Source organism: Carettochelys insculpta, chromosome 6 (genome assembly GCF_033958435.1).
Source record: "Carettochelys insculpta isolate YL-2023 chromosome 6, ASM3395843v1, whole genome shotgun sequence".
Taxonomy (NCBI): domain Eukaryota; kingdom Metazoa; phylum Chordata; order Testudines; family Carettochelyidae; genus Carettochelys; species Carettochelys insculpta.
In genome coordinates, this window is record NC_134142.1 from 3,475,383 (window position 1) to 3,494,175 (window position 18,793).

The following is an 18,793-nucleotide window of genomic DNA, read 5'->3' on the forward strand; positions in this document are numbered from 1 at the left end:
CGTGGTGTCTCTTTTGACGCTGGCCTTGGGGTGGGGAAGAAACGTTGGTACAGTCCGTCCCCCCCCCCCCCGTTTGGTTCCGGCTGCGCAGGCGCAGTGTGTGCCTTGGAGACCGCAGTTTTCCTCTCAGGCCGGTTCCAGCCGCTGCCCGGGGACACCGCCGCCCCATGGCTGCGGCCCTCGCTCTTCCCCCGCGGGCGGGCGCTATGGAGGCCAGTGAGCGCGGGGCCGGCGGGGACACGCGCGCGCCCAAGGGCCGGGGCTCGCCGGCGGAGCGGGAGCGGGAGCGCGAGCGCGAGGCCGTCCTGCTGCAGCAGCTGCTGCACCGCGGCCCCGAGCCCGGCCCAGCCCTGCCCGCGCTGCCGGGCGGCGAGGAGGGGGCGCGGCCGCTGGCCGAGCTGGTGCGCGCTCTGCGCGGGGACAGCCCGGCGCTGCGGGCAGAGGCGCTGCGGGACCTGCACCGCCGCCTCGCCCGCCCGGGGCCCGGCGCCCAGGTGCTGCGGGCGCTGGTGGAGCACGGGCTGGAGAGCGCCGACCCCGCGCTGCGCACCGCCACCGCCCTGCTGCTGCCCGCGCTGCTCGGGCCGCCGCTGCCCTGCGGCCTGGACCTGGGCGAGCTCACCCTCAGCCTGGCCAGGAAGCTGGGCGCGCCGGCCCGGCCCGGCGGCGGCCTGGGGGAGGAGGCGGCGGCCGCCTTCAGCAGCCTGCGGCAGCTGAGCGAGAGCCTGGGCCCTGAGCGCTTCCACGGCTACCTGAGCCGCCTGCCCTCCGCCCTGCGTGCCCTCTACAACCGCCTGCTGGAGGCCCGGCTCGGCGGGGACCTGTGCGGCGGCGGGGACACGTCGGGGTCCCGGCCCGCGGAGCAGGACTTCCCGAGCACCAACCTTAAGTTCGGGCTGATCCCCCAGGAGTTGCACGGCCGCCTGCTGGACCAGGAGGACTATAAGAACCGCACCCAGGCCGTGGAGGAGCTCAAGCAGGTGCTGACAGATGTTCCCCTGGCCAGCCTGTCTTCCACACCTGCCCCCAGCCTGCTGGGACTCATCAGCTTCCTTTACACACTCCTGGATGACTCTAATTTCAAGGTGGTGCATGGCACCTTGGAGGTACTGCATCTGCTGGCCCTGCGCCTGGGTGACCAGGTTCAGGCCTGCTTGGGACCTCTGGTGTCAGCTGCTGCCAAGGTGCTGGGTGACAACAAGTTGGCCATCCGGCAGGAGTATATTCGACTCTTCTGGAGCTTGATGAAGGCAGGGGGACCCCAGAAGGTATTGTGTCTACTTCTGCAGCCAGAGCATCTTCAGCACAAGAACTCCAAGGTCAGAGAGGAGGTGGTGAATATCTGCATTGGGTGCCTGCTCAGGTACCCTAGTGAGGACTTTGACTTGCCTAAGCTGGCATTTGGATTGGCACCAGCCCTGGTGGACAGTAAGCGGAGGGTCCGCCATGCTGCTCTGGAGGCTTTTGCTGTATTGGCGTCTTCCATGGGCTCAGGCAAAACCAGTCTTCTATTTAAGGCTGTGGATGCTGTGGAACTTCAGGACAATGGGGATGGGGTAATGCATGCTGTACAGGCCAGGCTGGCCAGAAAAACCTTGCCTAAGCTAACAGACCAGGGATTTGTGGAGTATGCTGTGCCTATGCCATCCTCTGCCCATGGCAGGGGGGCCCATCTGCCCCATGGAGCAGATACAGATTGGTTGCTGGCAGGCAACAGGACTCAGAGTGCACACAGTTACTGTGGGGATCACACAAAAGATGCTACATACAACTATAGCTCCCACAGCCCATATACTGATCAAGGGTTGTGTCCCCGAAGGGTTTTAAGTGCAGGTAAAGGAAAAAACAAACTGCCTTGGGAAAATGAGCGAGCTGGAGGCAAGGGAGGCTATTCGGGAAACCAAACGCCTTTTACAAAGGGCGTAGAGGAGGTATGTATATTAATTCACTTACTGCTTTCTTCCAAATGCGCTCCAGATAAGGATTTCAGAGCTCCTTTAAAAATTTAATAAATGAAGATTCCAACGTTCTTTTGATATAGGTTCTATTGGTGCTGAGGTTAATATCTGTAAATGAGTGACTTAACTAAGGTTGTCTAAAGCAGGGGTGAGCAAACTTTTTTATATTGGACCCATTTTTAGTCCCTGCAATGAGCAGGCCTCCACACCCCCTTCCCCCCTGTAATGTAGACGGACAAATTTTGGTTATGTTCATATAAAAAAAACTTTCTGCACATTTTAAAAAACAGTACATAGGATATAAACACTTTATTAATTGGTATATAAATATGAATATGCATACATAAAAACAGTAACAATTTTAATTAGATGGATGAGCCTGAGACCCAGCAGCTGATTGTACTGCATTTCCATTATGAAATTCAAGCCCCTCTGAGGGGGCCACCCCCCACTTAGCACACCCCTGGAAGTACACTTTCCCTGCAATAGACAGCCTTCCCTTCTCCTGGTTTGTTGGGTATTCATGCAGTCTGCCTTCCTAATAAGACTTCTTAAATTAAACAGGTTATTTAATTGTTTTGTTGGTTGCTATCTAGAAAGCTAACTCATAATGTTAGCTGGTTAGAAAATCAGTGTTACTGAAACAAGTGTCCCCACTGCAAGTTTTCTCTTTACAATTTAATTTTCAGTCACTTAACTATTTCAAGCTCTGTATGTGGCTCATATGTTTTAATACCTTGAGCTTTTCCCTTAACTGGTTTGCCCCTGTATAATGGATGTGGAACAGCTGAGAACTTGAGGGGAGGGTTATTATGCACAATCATATTTCTTAAACAGTGTTGCTGTATCTGGACTAATATCTGAAGTGATTAAACCAATTGCGTCCAATAGAAATTAAAGGATTGCCACAGGTCTTCTCTCTTAAAATAAATGTCGTTCCCCCCCCAACCCAAAAAAGAAAAAAAAGGAAAGAAACTGCTCAACAGCGGCTTTTGGAGCCGCGTGGACCCTAGGGCTGGAGCTGCAGGAGGAGTTGCCACCACATGCTTGTCCCACCAAACGGTGGGTCATGTGCATGGAGCGGGCAGAGGGCACTCCACGTGTGCAGCTCTAAGGAGTTGCATTTCACCACAGTGCGGTGTCCATTTTGGTGCGTGTAGCAAATGACAAGCATATTGGACACTGTGGAATTAAATTTTCACGTTGGCAGTCTTGGGCTCTGATGCCATGTATATATCTACAAACAGATAATCTAGCGAGTGGTTTTAGTGCTGGCCTGCAGAGGTCATGTCTTTAGGTGGAAAGAAATGTCACTCAGTTCTTTGTGCTTCTGAGACTGATTTATATTAATGTTAGTGAATGTAACTGGTAAATGACAGGGAATCGTAGACAAGAATCACATTGTATATCATGGTATGAATTAGTCACATCTTTAACCTTTTTAAAAACTAGAAAGCTTTTAATGAATGTAGAACTTCAGCAATTACCATTTCACTGCTTGAGGAGATAATCCTCTGTGACCTCACAACTGGTTGCTGTGGAAATGGTTCCAATTTTTTTAAAGTGAATATGTTTGCAAAGGTGGACGTATGATTCCTGTAGATGGGGAAGATATCTCAAAGGGAGATTCACACTCAAACAGTGAGCAAAAGTGGCTATAATGACAATGCTTGAGCCCCAAAGCCTCCATTTAACCACAGAATCAGTAAAATGAGGTCAGGAATGGTGTAACATTCTTCCCATCACCCTACCAGTGTGCTTGCTTTCGCTTGTGGAAGCAGCCTGAGGTGGTAGTGGATTGTTCGCTACAATTTATTTTCCTTGACTCACCTGCAATATGGCTTTTTTTGAACAAGTATCTGTGTTTGATGCAACTGGAACACGAAGTATTAATATAGCTGTTTCTGTTCTTCACTGGTATATTTACTGCATGTAGACAAGTAGCCATTCCCCTTACAAGACTGCTCCAGTTACAGAGAATTTGTGCAGAAAACGTTACATTTTTAACATAAAATTCCCTTTTAACGTTTTTTCCATCATTTTTACTAATGGTATCTTGTACAGAGCTATGTGTACTGTCTTCCTTTTGGTGTTGGCTTGTCTACAATATTTGTATTCTAGAACCTGAAAAAGTGTGACTGATGAGGTACCTACAGTTACACCAACCACTTCTGCAGAACATAAGATTTAATTTAAAATGCAAGGGACTGGATTGGCAAAGGGATTTAGGCTTAGTATGACAGTGCCTAATTTTAGGCATCCTTCTCTCTCTGGACTCCTGTGATGGGGTTCTGGGGTCCCCCAAGCTCTGCACCCTGTCCGCAGGCAGGAGAGTCTCTCACTCAGCAGGAAAACAGCAGGTTTATTAGCCGACAGGACACAGCATCATACAGAGGAGTCAGTACAGCAAGCAGAGACAGCCAGTCTAATCCATGTTGGGGAGAGGAGGCCCCGAGGGGCCCCCAGAGCTGGGGCCTTGCCCCCTTCTTTGTCTCTCTCTCTCTCCCAGCCCAGACTAACTGCTTTAAACTCCCAGTTCCAATTCAAACCCCTCAGGCTCTACCTCCTCCTTTGTCTGCAGTACAAAGGTGTTACCTGGTTGTCAGGGTTACCCTCAGCAGGAGCCCCCCACCCTCTGTGAGCCACTCACACACACACAGGTATCCCCCACTCCATCACATCTCTCCCCCTTTCCAGACCGAACTGAGTGGGGTCACTCAGCCAGTGACCTGGGGAAGTTTGGGGCCCTCCCCTCGTGATTGGGCATTGGCTGCACCCTTAGTGCTCCCCTTGATGTGCACCACCTCCATGTCATAATCCTGCTGGGGGAGGCTCCAACTCAGGAGCTTGGTATTGGCCCTTTTCATGTGATGCAGCCGGGCAAGTCCCTTTAGTTTCCTCAGGTTGGTCGGTCTCCCTGCTTCTGTCTCTGGTCCATCAGCCACGTTCTCAGATCAGGCAGGCAGAGCCCATACAGATGCTGCAGCACCAACAGATCAAATAGTTCTTTTCTGGTCTGGGCCCTGCCCTGTCTGACCACCAGCCCATACAGCTGCTCCAGCCAATGGTTGGAATTCAGTTACAGTCCAGTAAAAGAAGGTACAAATGCTTCCACCCTTGGCATTTAGCCAGACCACCAAAATGGTTGTGTGCCTCGGTTTCCCCTTCCATGCCACACAATAGGTTTGGAATGTTCCTCCTCATGTGAGAGGTTGCAAGACTAGTTACAGGGAACAATGGTGACATTTTAGAGTTACAGAGTTCTTTAACATACAATTTATGCTTTTACATCAATGTCATGTTAAATGTTAAATGGCTTTTTCCAAACATTTAGTACATGGTACAATTCTACAGCTTTTGGTAGCAGCACCCCTTGGTTACAGCAGTTAGCGTGAGTTACAGAACAAACCCATTGCAACTGTACATTTACGTTGCTCTTTGGTAGACCACAACCTTTGTGCAACATCCTTGACAATCTGGTATTTTGGGGATAAATGGCTGAGGCCTTTTTTAGCACCATTAAGTTCTAATTTTCTTCCTTGCCCCCTGGGGTGGAAATTTGATCTCTCTGGCTGTGCCCTCCCTTCTAACAAGAGCTGGGCCGTTGATGATCTCAGGGAGACTTCCCGCTCCCAGCCAGCCTGGAAATTTGCAAACCAAACTGGTTTTTAAAAGTTGTTTTGTGAGTCCCAGATGCAGAATCCACATGGAGGAATCCCTGTTTATCCCTTATCAGCCCACCAGGCCCAAAGCGTCTTTGTCCTTCCACCTCCAACTACTGCCTCCCCATGGAATCAGAATTGGAGTCCAGTGTGAGAATATAAGTGTTTCTAGCATCTGGAGATGGGGAATTGCTGGCCCTCTCCTGCATCCTACAGAGATTGACTGTGCAGCCGTTTCACTTGGTTCTTACAGGGCTGCTCACATTTCCTGATAGTTTTTACTTTACTTGCACCAACTTCCAATTCCTGAGAAACTTTTACCCTGCCTGCTTTGGACCCTTCCAGAGCACAGCCGGTGGTTTCACACTCAGGCAGGTCCTGGCCATCAGAAGCTGAAACAAACTTCTCCCCAGGCAAAGGGTTGCTCTGGTGCTTACAGACAAGCACCTTTCCTGTTTACTCTCCTCCACCTCACTCCCGTTGTCTGCAGTCCCCACAGATGGGTCAGGAAAAGTTTTAGGAAATTTTTTTTCCTTAAGAGCTTCCCCAAACAATAACTCACCCCTGTCTGCCTCCACGGGGGCACTGCTCCCTTGAGCCACAACCAGCTCCTGGGTTTCACCTACACCCAGGATCACTTCTGGCCCGTTAGGCAGATTTCCACGTAATCCCCCTCCAGGCAGACAGCCAGTACCACCGGACAGAAGGTTAGGATCCCTTTCCTCCCTTCTGCTACCAGTTCCTTTATCTTCATCAGTCAGCGTAACTTCATTGCCCGTCTGTTCTTGTGTCCTGGTGAGAGGATGACTCTGGTAGGACAGAGTCCTCTCACCCCCTCCCAGTAACACCTCAGCATCAGGCAAAGAACAAGTACCAGAATCGTCTGGTCTCTGGGATTCCCTGATGATACTAACTGGTTTAGACCAACTTAAAGCATCATCCCCCCTGAGAGACACAGAGGTAGGCCCCCATCCCATCTGGGCTTCAGCTGCCCTCAGATCCAGCTTTGGGATCTTGGCTCCATCTTGAGCCCCCACAGGCTCAGGCAAAGGATTCACTTCCCCAGAAGCAGAAGCACTTTTCTTGCACCAAGGACCAGTGTCCTTAGCAGGGATACCACTGCCCATCCCAGAGCCATTCCCTCTGCTCCAGCCCCCATGGCTGGATTCAGAGACACACCTGGAATGCTCTTTTCTGGTGGATCCTTCTCCAGCCACCCTAGGCTGAGGAATCCTCCTCAGACAATGGGCTAGTTTTCTTATTGGCACCTTTTCCAAACACAGGCTCTGCTCTCTCCCCAGGCTGCTGCTGCTGTTCAACACAGACAAACAATGGGAGACACTTTCTCCTTTGTCCCAGCCCCCCGGCTGGTCTCCACACACACACAGAAGGTGAAGCAGCTTCTCTCACAGACAACTTGCCATTCCCAGTGGATCAGCTGCTTTCCTGCACAGACACACAGGGACCTTCCTTGGCCCAGGCCTGGAAAACTTTTCACAGGTTTGTCTTGGCCACTAGTAGGTGATGGGTTGGAATCGCTCCTTCCCTCCTTGAGCTGTGGCAGGCCACTTGGTTTAGAACTCCATGCAGTCCAGGGTTCCCTGCCCCGATCCGGGCTCACCTCTGCAGGATTCTCCTTAACCCTCAGCTCTGCCACTGCACATCCACGCTGCCTTGTCCAGCTTTTTTAATTTCGATTCAGTTTCCAGGTGCTGCCACTTCACAGCGGAGTTGCTCAGCGTGGTTGCAGGCTCTCAGGCTGATGCCCTCTGCACCCCACGTTTCCTAGAAGAATCCCTTCAGTGTGCCAGGCTTCTTGTGGGTCACAAGCTGCCTGGGGTTAGGCCGTAGGCCCCTCTGCCCTCTGGGACCGACTCCAACAGACTCCCAGCGGAACCCCTTCTTCAGTGTGACACCCGCTCTCGGGGACCATGAGCACACTGTCTTGGGAAGAACTCATTTAGCGTCAGCCTCCTCAGGGGTCACTTGTTCCTGGGGGTTGGGCTCTCGGCCCCTCCACCTTCTGGGACCGACTCCAACAGATTCCCAGGGGTAACCCCTTCTTGGGTGTGACACCCCCTCTCGAGGACCACGACCGCAGTTGCTTGGGTTCGGCCACAGGCCCCTCCGCCTTGGGGAACTGCACCTCACTGCCCTTCAGCACACCTGGGTCTCACAGGCCCCACTTCTTCCGGGGCCCCGGTCACTTACTGCTGGATGCTCCATCCTCGGGGTGCAGAACATCCCACTTCTGACACCAGTGTGATGGGGTTCTGGGGTCCCCCAAGCTCTGCACCCTGTCCGCAGGCAGGAGAGTCTCTCACTGAGCAGGAGAACAGCAGGTTTATTAGCCGACAGGACACAGCATCATACAGAGGAGTCAGTACAGCAGGCAGAGACAGCCAGTCCAATCCATGTTGGGGAGAGGAGGCCCCGAGGGGCCCCCAGAGCTGGGGCCTTGCCCCCTTCTTTGTCTCTCTCTCTCTCCCAGCCCAGACTAACTGCTTTAAACTCCCAGTTCCAATTCAAACCCCTCAGGCTCTACCTCCTCCTTTGTCTGCAGTACAAAGGTGTTACCTGGTTGTCAGGGTTACCCTCAGCAGGAGCCCCCCACCCTCTGTGAGCCACTCACACACACACAGGTATCTCCCACTCCATCACAACTCCTCAACCCTGAGTTAGCTTAGACAGCATCCAAGTCCCTGCTCAGCTTGCTGACATTTGTTGATCCCACTCTCAGGCACCTAACTGTCCCTAGGCATTATACAGGGAAGGTGGGCAGCTATCTAATAAGAAATGCATGCATGAGATGTGGCCTAAACTTGGTCTCCGAAGGGGGTCTCAATCTGAGGTTCATATTTCCAGGAGTTAGATGCCTAAAACCTTACTTGCCACAGGAAAATAAAATAACAGAGATGGTACCCAGTTCATCCCTTTAGTGCAGTGTTCAGTGCATTCAACCAGAATGTGGGAGATGAGTTCAAATTTTTCCTCCCCCATTTGATGTGGACAGGTATTTGAACCTACATCTTTGAAGCGTATCCTAGCCAAATAGACTTGGAAGGGTTAGATTTTTATTGGTTATTTGTAAATATTAATTTTGCTGTGAATGCGCACACTAAAATATTTGTCAGTAATGGTTGAAACTTACAGATAAGCAAAATAAATGCTGTTTGAATTTGTTTTATTTGTATTTATTTTGTATATTTTTGACAGTTTTAATGGCTATAAACTGCAACTTTTTCAATCTGTGTCTTGTCATTAAAGAACTATGACTTAAGGATGTAAAATCTTGTTTAATTAGTTAACTAGTTAAACATTAGCTTTAACTAGCTAACTGATTAAGTGGGGTGTTTGAGGGGAAGCCCTACCTGCGGCTCACTGGGACTGAGGCTTCTCAGAGCAAGCTTGAGCGTCCCTGCCTGCAACAACTCCCTAGGGCTGGTGAAACCCTCCAGATCTTGCCAGTTAACTGCAACTGCTAATCCCCACCTGTTTAGGTTAACTGGTTAAACATTAGCATCCCTAATCTGACTCCCATAATTTCCCAGTAGAAATGTAAATTAAGAAATGTGAAAAATGTTTAAACCCCCATGATTTAGTACTTGCCAGAATGAGTCAGCATCCAAGTTCTGGTGAATGTGACCAAGATACACACAATCATAACCCAAGTATCGAAGGGGTAGCTGTGTTAGTCTGGATCTGTAACAGCAACGAAGGATCCTGTGGCACCTTATAGACTAACAGAAAAGTTTTGAGCGTGAGCTTTCGTGAGCACAGACTCACTTCATCAGATGCTGGTCTTGGAAATCTGCAGGGCCAGGTATAAATAAGCCAGAGCAAGGGTGGGGATAACAAGGTTAGCTCAGTCAGCAAGGGTGAGGCTTACTACCAGCAGTTGATCTGGAGGTGTGAACACCAAGGGAGGGGAAGCTGCTTTTGTATTTAGCCAGCCATTCACAGTCTTTGTTTAAGCCAGAGCTGAGGGCATCGAATTTGCAGATGAATTGTAGCTCAGAAATTTCTCTTTGGAGTCTGGTCCTGAAATTTCTTTGCTGTAGGATAGGTACTTTTAAGTCTGCTACTGTGTGTCCTGGGAGATTGAAGTGCTTTCCTATGGGTTTTTGTATATTGCCATTTCTGATATCTGATTTGTGTGCGTTTATTCTTTTACGTAGAGACTGTCCAGTTTGTCCGATGTATATAGCAGAGGGGCATTGCTGGCACATGATGGCATAAATTATATTGGTAAATGTGCAGCTGAATGAATCCACGATGGTATGGCTGATCTGGTTAGGTCCTGTAAAGGTGTTACTGGTGTAGATGTGTGGGCAGAGCTGGCAACGAGGTTTGTTGCATGGATGGGTCCCTGAGTTAGAGTGACTGTGGTCCGGTGTATAGTTCCTGTGTATAGGTCCTATATGTGTATGTGTAGCTTTTTTAGATAGGTCCTAACCTGTTCTTTCCCCACCAAAGGCTGTCCACCTTCATCCCACAGTGCATCACTTATCGCATTAGTCCAGGAGCTGTCCTTGTCCGTGAAGACAGAGGCAAAAAAAGCATTAAATACTTCAGCTTTCCCTACATCATCTGTCACTGGGTCACCTCCCTCATCTGGTAGGGGCCCCACACCTTCTCTGATCACCTTCTTGCTAACATGCCTGTAGAAACTTTTCTTGTTATCCTTCACATTCCTCACGAGTCGCAATTCCAGTTGCGCTTTTGCCTTCCTGATAACTGCCCTACATTCTCAAGCTATCCCTTTATATTCCTCCCTAGACATATGTTCAAGTTGGCACTTTTTGTAAGCTCCCTTTTTGTGCCTGAGTTTTCCAAGGATTTCCTCATTAAGCCAGTCTGGTCTCCTACCATATTTACTTCTCTTGCTGCGCATTGGGACAGTTTCTTTCTGCGCCTTCAATAGGGCTTCCTTAAAATACTGCAAGTTTTCGTGGACTCCTTTTCCCTTCATGGTAGCATCCAAGGGGATTCTGCCCATCAGGTTCCTGAAGGAGTCAAAGCCTGCTTTTCTGAAGTCCAAGGTGTGTAATTTACTTCTCTCTTTCCTTCCTTTGGTCAGAATCCTGAAGTCTACCATCTCATGATCACTGTTTCCCAGGTTGTCCCCCACCTCTACCTTCCCTATTAGTTCCTCCCTGTTTGTAAGCAGCAGGTCGAGCTGTGCATGACCTCTGGTCGGGTCCTTCAGCACTTGTACCAAGAAATGATCCCCAACATTCTCCAGAAACTTCCAGGACTGCTTGTGTACTGCCATATTGGTCTCCCAACAGATGTCAGGGCAATTAAAGTCCCTCACGATAACAAGAGCCAGCGATCCAGAAACTTCTCTCAGTTGTTCAATAAAAGCCTCATCTACCTCATCATCCTGATTTGGTGGCCTGTAGCAGACACCAACCACCACATTTCCAGTGCTGCCTTCACCAGTAAGCTTGATCCATAGAATCTCAACAGGCTTTTCTCCCTCTGTAATGGAGTTCCAAGCAATCATAGTGCTCTCTTACATACATTGCAATTCTTCCTCCTTTTCTCCCATGCCTGTTCTTCCTGAACAGTTTATACCCTTTCATGACAGTGCTCCAGTCATGTGAGTCATCCCACCAAGTCGCCGTCTATCCCAGTCTTGTCATAGTTCTTGGGCTGGGCCAGGGCTTTTAATTCCTCCTGCTTGTTACCCAGGCTTCTGGCATTGGTGTAAAAACACCTTAGATAACCAGTCAATCTCCCCACCCTCGCTACTTGAACCAGGGGTCCACTTTTGTTGTACATTCCTCTTTGCATTTCTTCCCATCCTCCAAGTTCCTTTCTCCCCACAGGGTTTTGGTCACCTTCCCCCAGTGAACCTAGTTTAAAGCTCTCCTCAAGAAGTTTGCAAGCCTACTTGTGAAAATGCTCCTTCCTCTATTGGTTAGGTGGACCCCATCTCTTCCCAATAATCCTTGTGCCCGGAAGAGCATCCCATGATCGAAGAATCCAAAGCCCTCTCTCCGTCACCACCTGCGTAACCATGCATTTACTTCCTCAATTCGACGGTCCCTGCCTAGCCCTTTCCCTTCGACAGGAAGGATGGGTGAGAACACCACTTGCGCTCCAAATTCTTTGACCCTTCTTCACAGCGCCATATAATCCGCAGTAACCCACTCACGGTCATTCTTGGCCGTATTGTTAGTTCCCACATGCAGAAGTAGGAAGGGGTAGGATTCCGAAGGTTTGAGCGGTTTTGAAAGGCTCTCAGTCACATCCTGAATTCGAGTTCCTGGTAAACAGCACACCTCGTGAGATTGCAGGTCTGGTGGGCAGATGGATGGTTCAGTCCCTCTTAGGAGGGAGTCCCCAACCACCATCACCCATCTTTTTCTTATGGGGCTGGTGTTCATTGAACCCCCACCCTTAGGTCTATACATCGCATGTCCTGCAGTAGAAGCAGTTCCCTTCTGATTTTTTTCCCTGCGAGGCTCCTTCCAAAGCATTCACCACTGCAGAACCTGTGGAGAGAGCCTGAAAGCGATTACTTATCTCTATATCGATGGGGGACTCATGTACCGGCCTTCTTTTTCTTCAAGAAGTTACATGCTGCGAGTTCTCTGCTTCATCCCTTACCACCCTCCCCGATTCTTCCACTTGCCTTGCTTGGAAGATTAAACACTCCCTTCTGTCAAGGAAATCTTCATCCTCCCTGACTGAGTGTAGGGTTGACACTTGAGTCTCCACTCCTCTAATTTTTCTTCTAAAATGGAGACCAGCTTGCACTTAGTGCAGACAAAATGCCTTCTTTTCTCTGGGAGGAAATCAAACATGTCGCATCCCGAGCATGTAACAACAGCAGACCTGTCACTATCCATGCTTGCCATCCTAAAACAGGGATTTAAAAGAAAGGCAAGGGTCCCTGGCCCCTTGCAAACTCCCTCTCTAAACTCCATGTTTGCAGTCCCTTGTTCGCAAGCTCACCTGTTCACTTGGACACTGCTTTATAAAGCCCTGAAGTGCCTCAGCATCCCTCAAACATATCCACAGGGCTGTTGGCAACGGAGACAGGCTCACTGCCAATGACGACATCCAGCAACTTATGGAAATGTCAGGTCTTCAGTGAAGCACCAGAGCGTTGGCTTGCTGCATGGGTCTTATGATAGACTTGTCTGCTTTGTCTGAGCTTCACGTAGTATTGTAGCATGTCTCACGCATACTTCTTTTCACACAAGGACTGAGAAATATGCTTTTATGTGTCCCAGTTCCTACAGGCACTCTCATCTGGGACTGAATAGATTTCCCTCCTCACCATACCCTGGTCAGATCCAAAAGCTCCATGAGAGTCCATGTGGGCCAGACATGGGCACCTGGGAAGCTGCCGTGAGAACACTGTAGCATGGTCCCTGTACTCAGGCTGTTTAGAACACCACCATTTTTAAGGCTTGCCCTGTATGGCGTGCCTTGTGCAGCGTACCTGGTTTAGTCAAATGTGGATGAAATCAGACAGTCGCTCTCATCTCTAATGCAGTCACACAAAAAAGCCAGCCAGCAGGGAATTGGATTTACATTTTATGGGGTCCTCACGGGGAAGGGAGCTGTTAGCTGCTCACCTGGCTGCAAGACAGCAGAATTCATACCATTGACAAGAGGACAATGAGGAAGCTAGTTAAACAGAAACTAAAAGGTAGAGTAACTAAACTAAAATCCCTGGAAGCTGCATGGAAAGTGTTTAAAGACACCATACTAGAGGCCCAACTTAAATGTATACCCCAAATAAAAAAAACAGTAAGAGACCTAACAAAGAACCACCATGGCTAAACAGCCATGTTAAAAAGGCAGTGAGAGAGAAAAGGGCAGCTTTTAAAAAGTGGAAGTCAAATCCTAGTGAGGAAAATAGAAAGGAACATAAACACTCCCAAATTAAGTGTCATAATGTAATAAGAAAAGCCAAAAAAGATTTTGAGGAACAGCTAGCCAAAAATTCAAAAAACGATAGTAAAATGTTTTTTAAATACATAGAAGCAGGAAGCCCGCTAAAAAAGCAGTGGGGCCCTTGGACGATAAAGATATAAAAGGAGCGATCAAGGAAGACAGTGCCATTGCGGAGCGATTAAATGATTTCTTTGCTTCAGTCTTCACGGCTGAGGATGTTACAGAGGTTCCTAAATCTGAGCCAGCCTTTTTAGGTGACAAATGTGAGAAACTCACTCAGATTGAAGTGACATTAGAGGAGGTTTTGGAGTTAATTGATAAACTGAATAGTAACAAGTCTCCAGTCTCCAGGACCAGACGGTATTCACCCAAGGGTTCTGAAAGAACTCAAATGTGAAATTGCGGAGTTATTAACAGTGGTTTGTAACCTATCCTTTAAATCCACTTTGGTACCAAATGACTGGAAGACGGCTAATATAACACCAATATTTAAAAAAGGCTCTAGAGGAGACCCTGGCAATTATAGACTGATAAGTTTAACGTCAGTACCAGGCAAATTAGTAGAAACACTAGTAAAGAATAAAATTGCAAGGCACGTAGAAGAGCACGAATTGTTGGGCAAAAGTCAGCATGGCTTCTGCAGAGGGAAGTCGTGTCTAACTAATCTATTAGAATTCTTTGAAGGGGTTAATAAACATGCGGACAAGGGGCACCCAGTGGACATAATATACCTAGATTTCCAGAAAGCCTTTGACACGGTCCTACACCAAAGGCTTTTATGTAAATTAGGTGGTCATGGGATAGGAGGAAAGATCCTTTCATGGATCGGGAATTGGTTAAAAGACAGAAAACAAAGGGTGGGAATAAATGGTAAATTTTCACAATGGAGGAGGGTAACTAGTGGTGTTCCCCAGGGGTCAGTCCTGGGATCGATCCTGTTCAACTTGTTCATCAATGATCTAGAAAATGAGGTAAGCAGTGAGGTGGCAAAGTTTGCAGATGACACCAAGTTGTTCAGGACAGTCAAAAGCAAAAGGGATTGTGAAGAACTACAAAAAGATCTCAGCAAACTGAGTGATTGTGCAGCAAAATGGCAAATGAAATTTAATGTGGGTAAGTGTAAGGTAATGCATGTTGGAAAAAATAACCCAAATTACACGTACAACATGATGGGGTCAAATTTAGCTATGACAGATCAGGAAAGGGATCTTGGAGTTATAGTGGATAGTTCTCTGAAGACATCCACGCAGTGTGCAGCGGCAGTTAGTAAGGCAAATAGGATGTTAGGAATTATTAAAAAAGGGATCGATAATAAGACAAAAGATATCATACTTCCCCTATATAAAACTATGGTACGCCCACATCTTGAGTACTGCGTGCAGATGTGGTCTCCTCACCTCAAAAAAGATATATTGGCATTAGAAAAGGTTCAGAAAAGGGCGACTAAGATGATTAGGGGCTTGGAACGGGTCCCATATGGGGAGAGGCTAGAGAGACTGGGACTTTTCAGTCTGGAAAAGAGGCGATTGAGGGGCGATATGATAGAGGTATATAAAATCATGAATGGTGTGGAGAAAGTGAATATAGAAAAATTATTTACCTTTTCCCATAATACAAGAACTAGGGGACTCCAAATGAAATTGATGGGTAGTAGGTTCAAAACTAATAAAAGGAAATTTTTCTTCACACAGCGCACAGTCAACCTGTGGAACTCCTTGCCCGAGGAGGCTGTGAAGGCCAGGACTCTATTAGGGTTTAAAAAAGAGCTTGATAAATTTTTGCAGGTTAGGTCCATAAATGGCTATTAGCCAGGGATAAAGTATGGTGCCCTAGCCTTCAGAACAAGGGCAGGAGATGGATGGCAGGAGATAAATCACTTGATCATTGTCTTCTGTTCTCCTTCTCTGGGGCACCTGGCATTGGCCACTGTCGGCAGATGGGATGCTGGGCTGGATGGACCTTTGGTCTGACCCAGTATGGCCATTCTTATGTTCTTATGTTCTTAAGAGCGGCTGGTTGATTAGGAATTGTGGCCTCCCAGAAATGGTCCAGAATTGGTGACAAAATGCTTCAAATATCCACATTGCATGTTTGTTTGACAACACAAAGAGTGGAAAATAAAGTCCCTCATGGACCTGGAAGTTTTTTGTCATCAATGGCAGTTTTTGCCAACAAAAGTTGTATTGCAGTGTGAATACTCACAGTTTTCTTGGCAAAAGACACCTTTTTCTCAAAAAAAAACTTGCCACTGTGTGTACAATGAGTTACATCTTGTCTGAAACCCTAGATTACAAATTCTGAGGGGCAGGCACTCTTCCTCATTACTTGCTTTTTGATACCCAATACAATGAAGTCATACCTGCTTGGAAAAATAAATATTAATTTACTTTTGGGGGAAATTCAGTTATGAACTGAGTATACAAATTCCATGCATTTCATTTTGGATACCAGGGCTGAATCAAACATTTGTTTCCTGTGCCTTAGGGGCATCATATGCTAACTGAAAGAGATGACTTCCACTTTATGATTTGACACTCAGGACTTGAAATACTAAAGAAAAGGGTTGGATAAATCTAAAGTATCAAGTTTTGATTTTAAAAGAAATTCCAAATACAAAAATATTTAGAATAGCTGATCTCTTGTGTAAATATAATGCTTAACTATTAATTTAGTGACATTCCTTTGAGCTGAGTGAGTTTAAATATTAACTTTTGGAGCCACTTAGTATCTGAAAATGTACAAAATCAGTTTAATGTTTAATATTTTCAGCTCCCTGGTGGTAATACTTTTAGGCAGACGTACAGATTTTTGATGATCACTGACTCCACCCCCACCTCCTCCCAAGATTTGTCTCGACCAGGATAAAGCATGTGATTTTTAGAAGGCACATACGATAATGTGTTGAAGGGGTATGTCTGCACTCCGGATGCTACTCCGACGTAGCTGTAGAATTCAGCAATGAAGGGTCCTGTGGCACCTTATAGACTAACAGAAAAGTTTTAAGCATGAGCTTTCGTGAGCACAGACTCACTTCATCAGATGTAGAATTGTAGCTCTCCTGCTGTAGCAGAGATGGTTTCTGCAGCAATGGAAGAGCATATCTGCCAGTGTGAGCAGTGAGGTCAATAAAAGAATTTTTTGGTAGATTGCTGCTGGATTAACTATATCCCCCAGAGGGTGACATTTTCTCACAACCCTGAGTGAGGTAACTAGGTCAATCAGAAGTTTCAGGTGTAGATTAGGGCATGTTTGAAAAGTTTTACATGGCCTGTGCTTGAGAGCTTGTCTGTGCACAAGTTGTCACAGTTTGACAGATGTTTTACTTAAACCAGTGCAGCTTTTCTTCGTGGACTCCGTCATTTTCGAATTTTTGTTGGATTCAACTTGTAGCTGTTAATTTACAGTTGTAAGTTAAATTTTTGTAAGTTGCATTCACACTTCTAAGAAGAACATTGTGGGTTGTAACAGCAATGAAGGGTCCTGTGGCACCTTATAGACTAACAGAAAAGTTTTGAGCATGAGCTTTCGTGAGCACAGACTCACTTCATCAGATGCTGGTCTTGGAAATCTGCAGGGCCAGGTATAAATAAGCCAGAGCAAGGGTGGGGATAACAAGGTTAGCTCAGTCAGCAAGGGTGAGGCTTACTACCAGCAGTTGATCTGGAGGTGTGAACACCAAGGGAGGGGAAGCTGCTTTTGTATTTAGCCAGCCATTCACAATCTTTGTTTAAGCCTGAGCTGAGGGCATCGAATTTGCAGATGAATTGTAGCTCAGAAATTTCTCTTTGGAGTCTGGTCCTGAAATTTCTTTGCTGTAGGATAACTACTTTTAAATCTGCTACTGTGTGTCCTGGGAGATTGAAGTGCTCTCCTACGGGTTTTTGTATATTGCCATTTCTGATATCTGATTTGTGTGCGTTTATTCTTTTACGTAGAGACTGTCCAGTTTGTCCGATGTATATAGCAGAGGGGCATTGCTGGCACATGATGGCATAAATTATATTGGTAAATGTGCAGCTGAATGAACCCACGATGGTGTGGCTGATCTGGTTAGGTCCTGTAACAGTGTTACTGGTGTAGATGTGTGGGCAGAGCTGGCAACGAGGTTTATTGCATGGATGGGTCCCTGAGTTAGTGACTGTGGTGTGGTGTATAGCCAGCAACTATACACTGCACCACAGTCACACTAACTAGTTGAGACTCCTGAATTCAAACCCAAGGGTGAACTGATACTTGCAGTGAAACTAAAAGTCAAGATTTTCTTTAAAGTGAAATTATTTCTTGAGATAGGTGCTGCCTTGTTGGCCTTTGAAAATGAAATCCTACATTCACAAGACTTTGGATAGAGTGCTTTGTGATGCTGCTCATTAAATATACCTCACCCTAAACAATGCTGTGAATGTCAGGGCTTGAGTCTCTATTCAATCTCAACAGAGAGGTCAGCGGTCTAAGCTATAGTAGTTTTTGGGTGATACATATATCCAGGGGGAGCTCGATTGAGCCCTCCTTATGCTCCGTGTAGATTTCCTCTTGATCGCTAGTGACGTGTGCTGCATTCTGGCTAGCAAGAGGCTCCAGATCACATTTATCAATCCCTGAGCCTTCTGTTTTTCCAGTAAACTATTATCTGAGGCTTCTCCTGTTTAGAACTTCTTCAGGATTCTTCAAAATTTGAAATGTCCCTATTAATAACAATAAAATATTCTTTTGGGCTTAGGTAAATAGTTAAAACATGTCTGTTCTTTACCTGTTGCATGTCTGAGACTGTCTTTAACCTGCCTGTCTGAGGCTTACTCTAAATAGATCTAGCTTTTGGAAAGGCTGGTTAAGCATAAGTGGGGAGGTACAGCTGATCCCTACTCTGTCCATTTTTAATTTTAAAATACAGTTTAAACTCTTAATAATTACAGTACATTTAACTGCATAAAAGATTTTATTGCTGCTTTATTCCTGCTTGTAAACTGAGTCATCATATCAGCTATGTCTATATTAGCCCCTTCTTTTTGAAAGGGGCATGGTTTGAGCGAGTTGGGAAGATGCTAATGAGGCACTACCATGAATATGTAGCACCTTATTAGCATAAAGGCAGCCGTGCATGAGTCAAAAGTGCTGCTTTCGAATCATGCGCTACCCATGTAGACGGGAGCCTTTCAAAAGGACCCCCCTGACTTAGAAAGCCCCTCCTTCCTATTTGGATTTAGGAAGAAGGGGCTTTTGAAGTCCGGGGTGTCTTTTCAAAAGGCCTCTGTCTACCCG

General features: G+C 47.1%; 1 protein-coding gene across 5 annotated transcripts in view; it reads left to right on the plus strand.

Annotated features, from left to right (window-relative positions):
• The first annotated feature begins 115 nt into the window (after positions 1 to 115).
• The window catches only part of TOGARAM1 (TOG array regulator of axonemal microtubules 1), a 108,819-nt gene continuing 90,141 nt past the window's right edge, over positions 116 to 18,793 (plus strand). For all 5 annotated transcript variants that reach the window (XR_012645868.1, XM_074996138.1, XM_074996142.1 and 2 more), the window contains exon 1: positions 116 to 1,931. Coding sequence is in view for 4 of the 5 variants with exons in the window: in XM_074996138.1 (XP_074852239.1) it covers positions 168 to 1,931 (1,764 nt within the window). In the remaining variant the exon portion in view is untranslated. The remainder of the gene's footprint in view (positions 1,932 to 18,793) is intronic.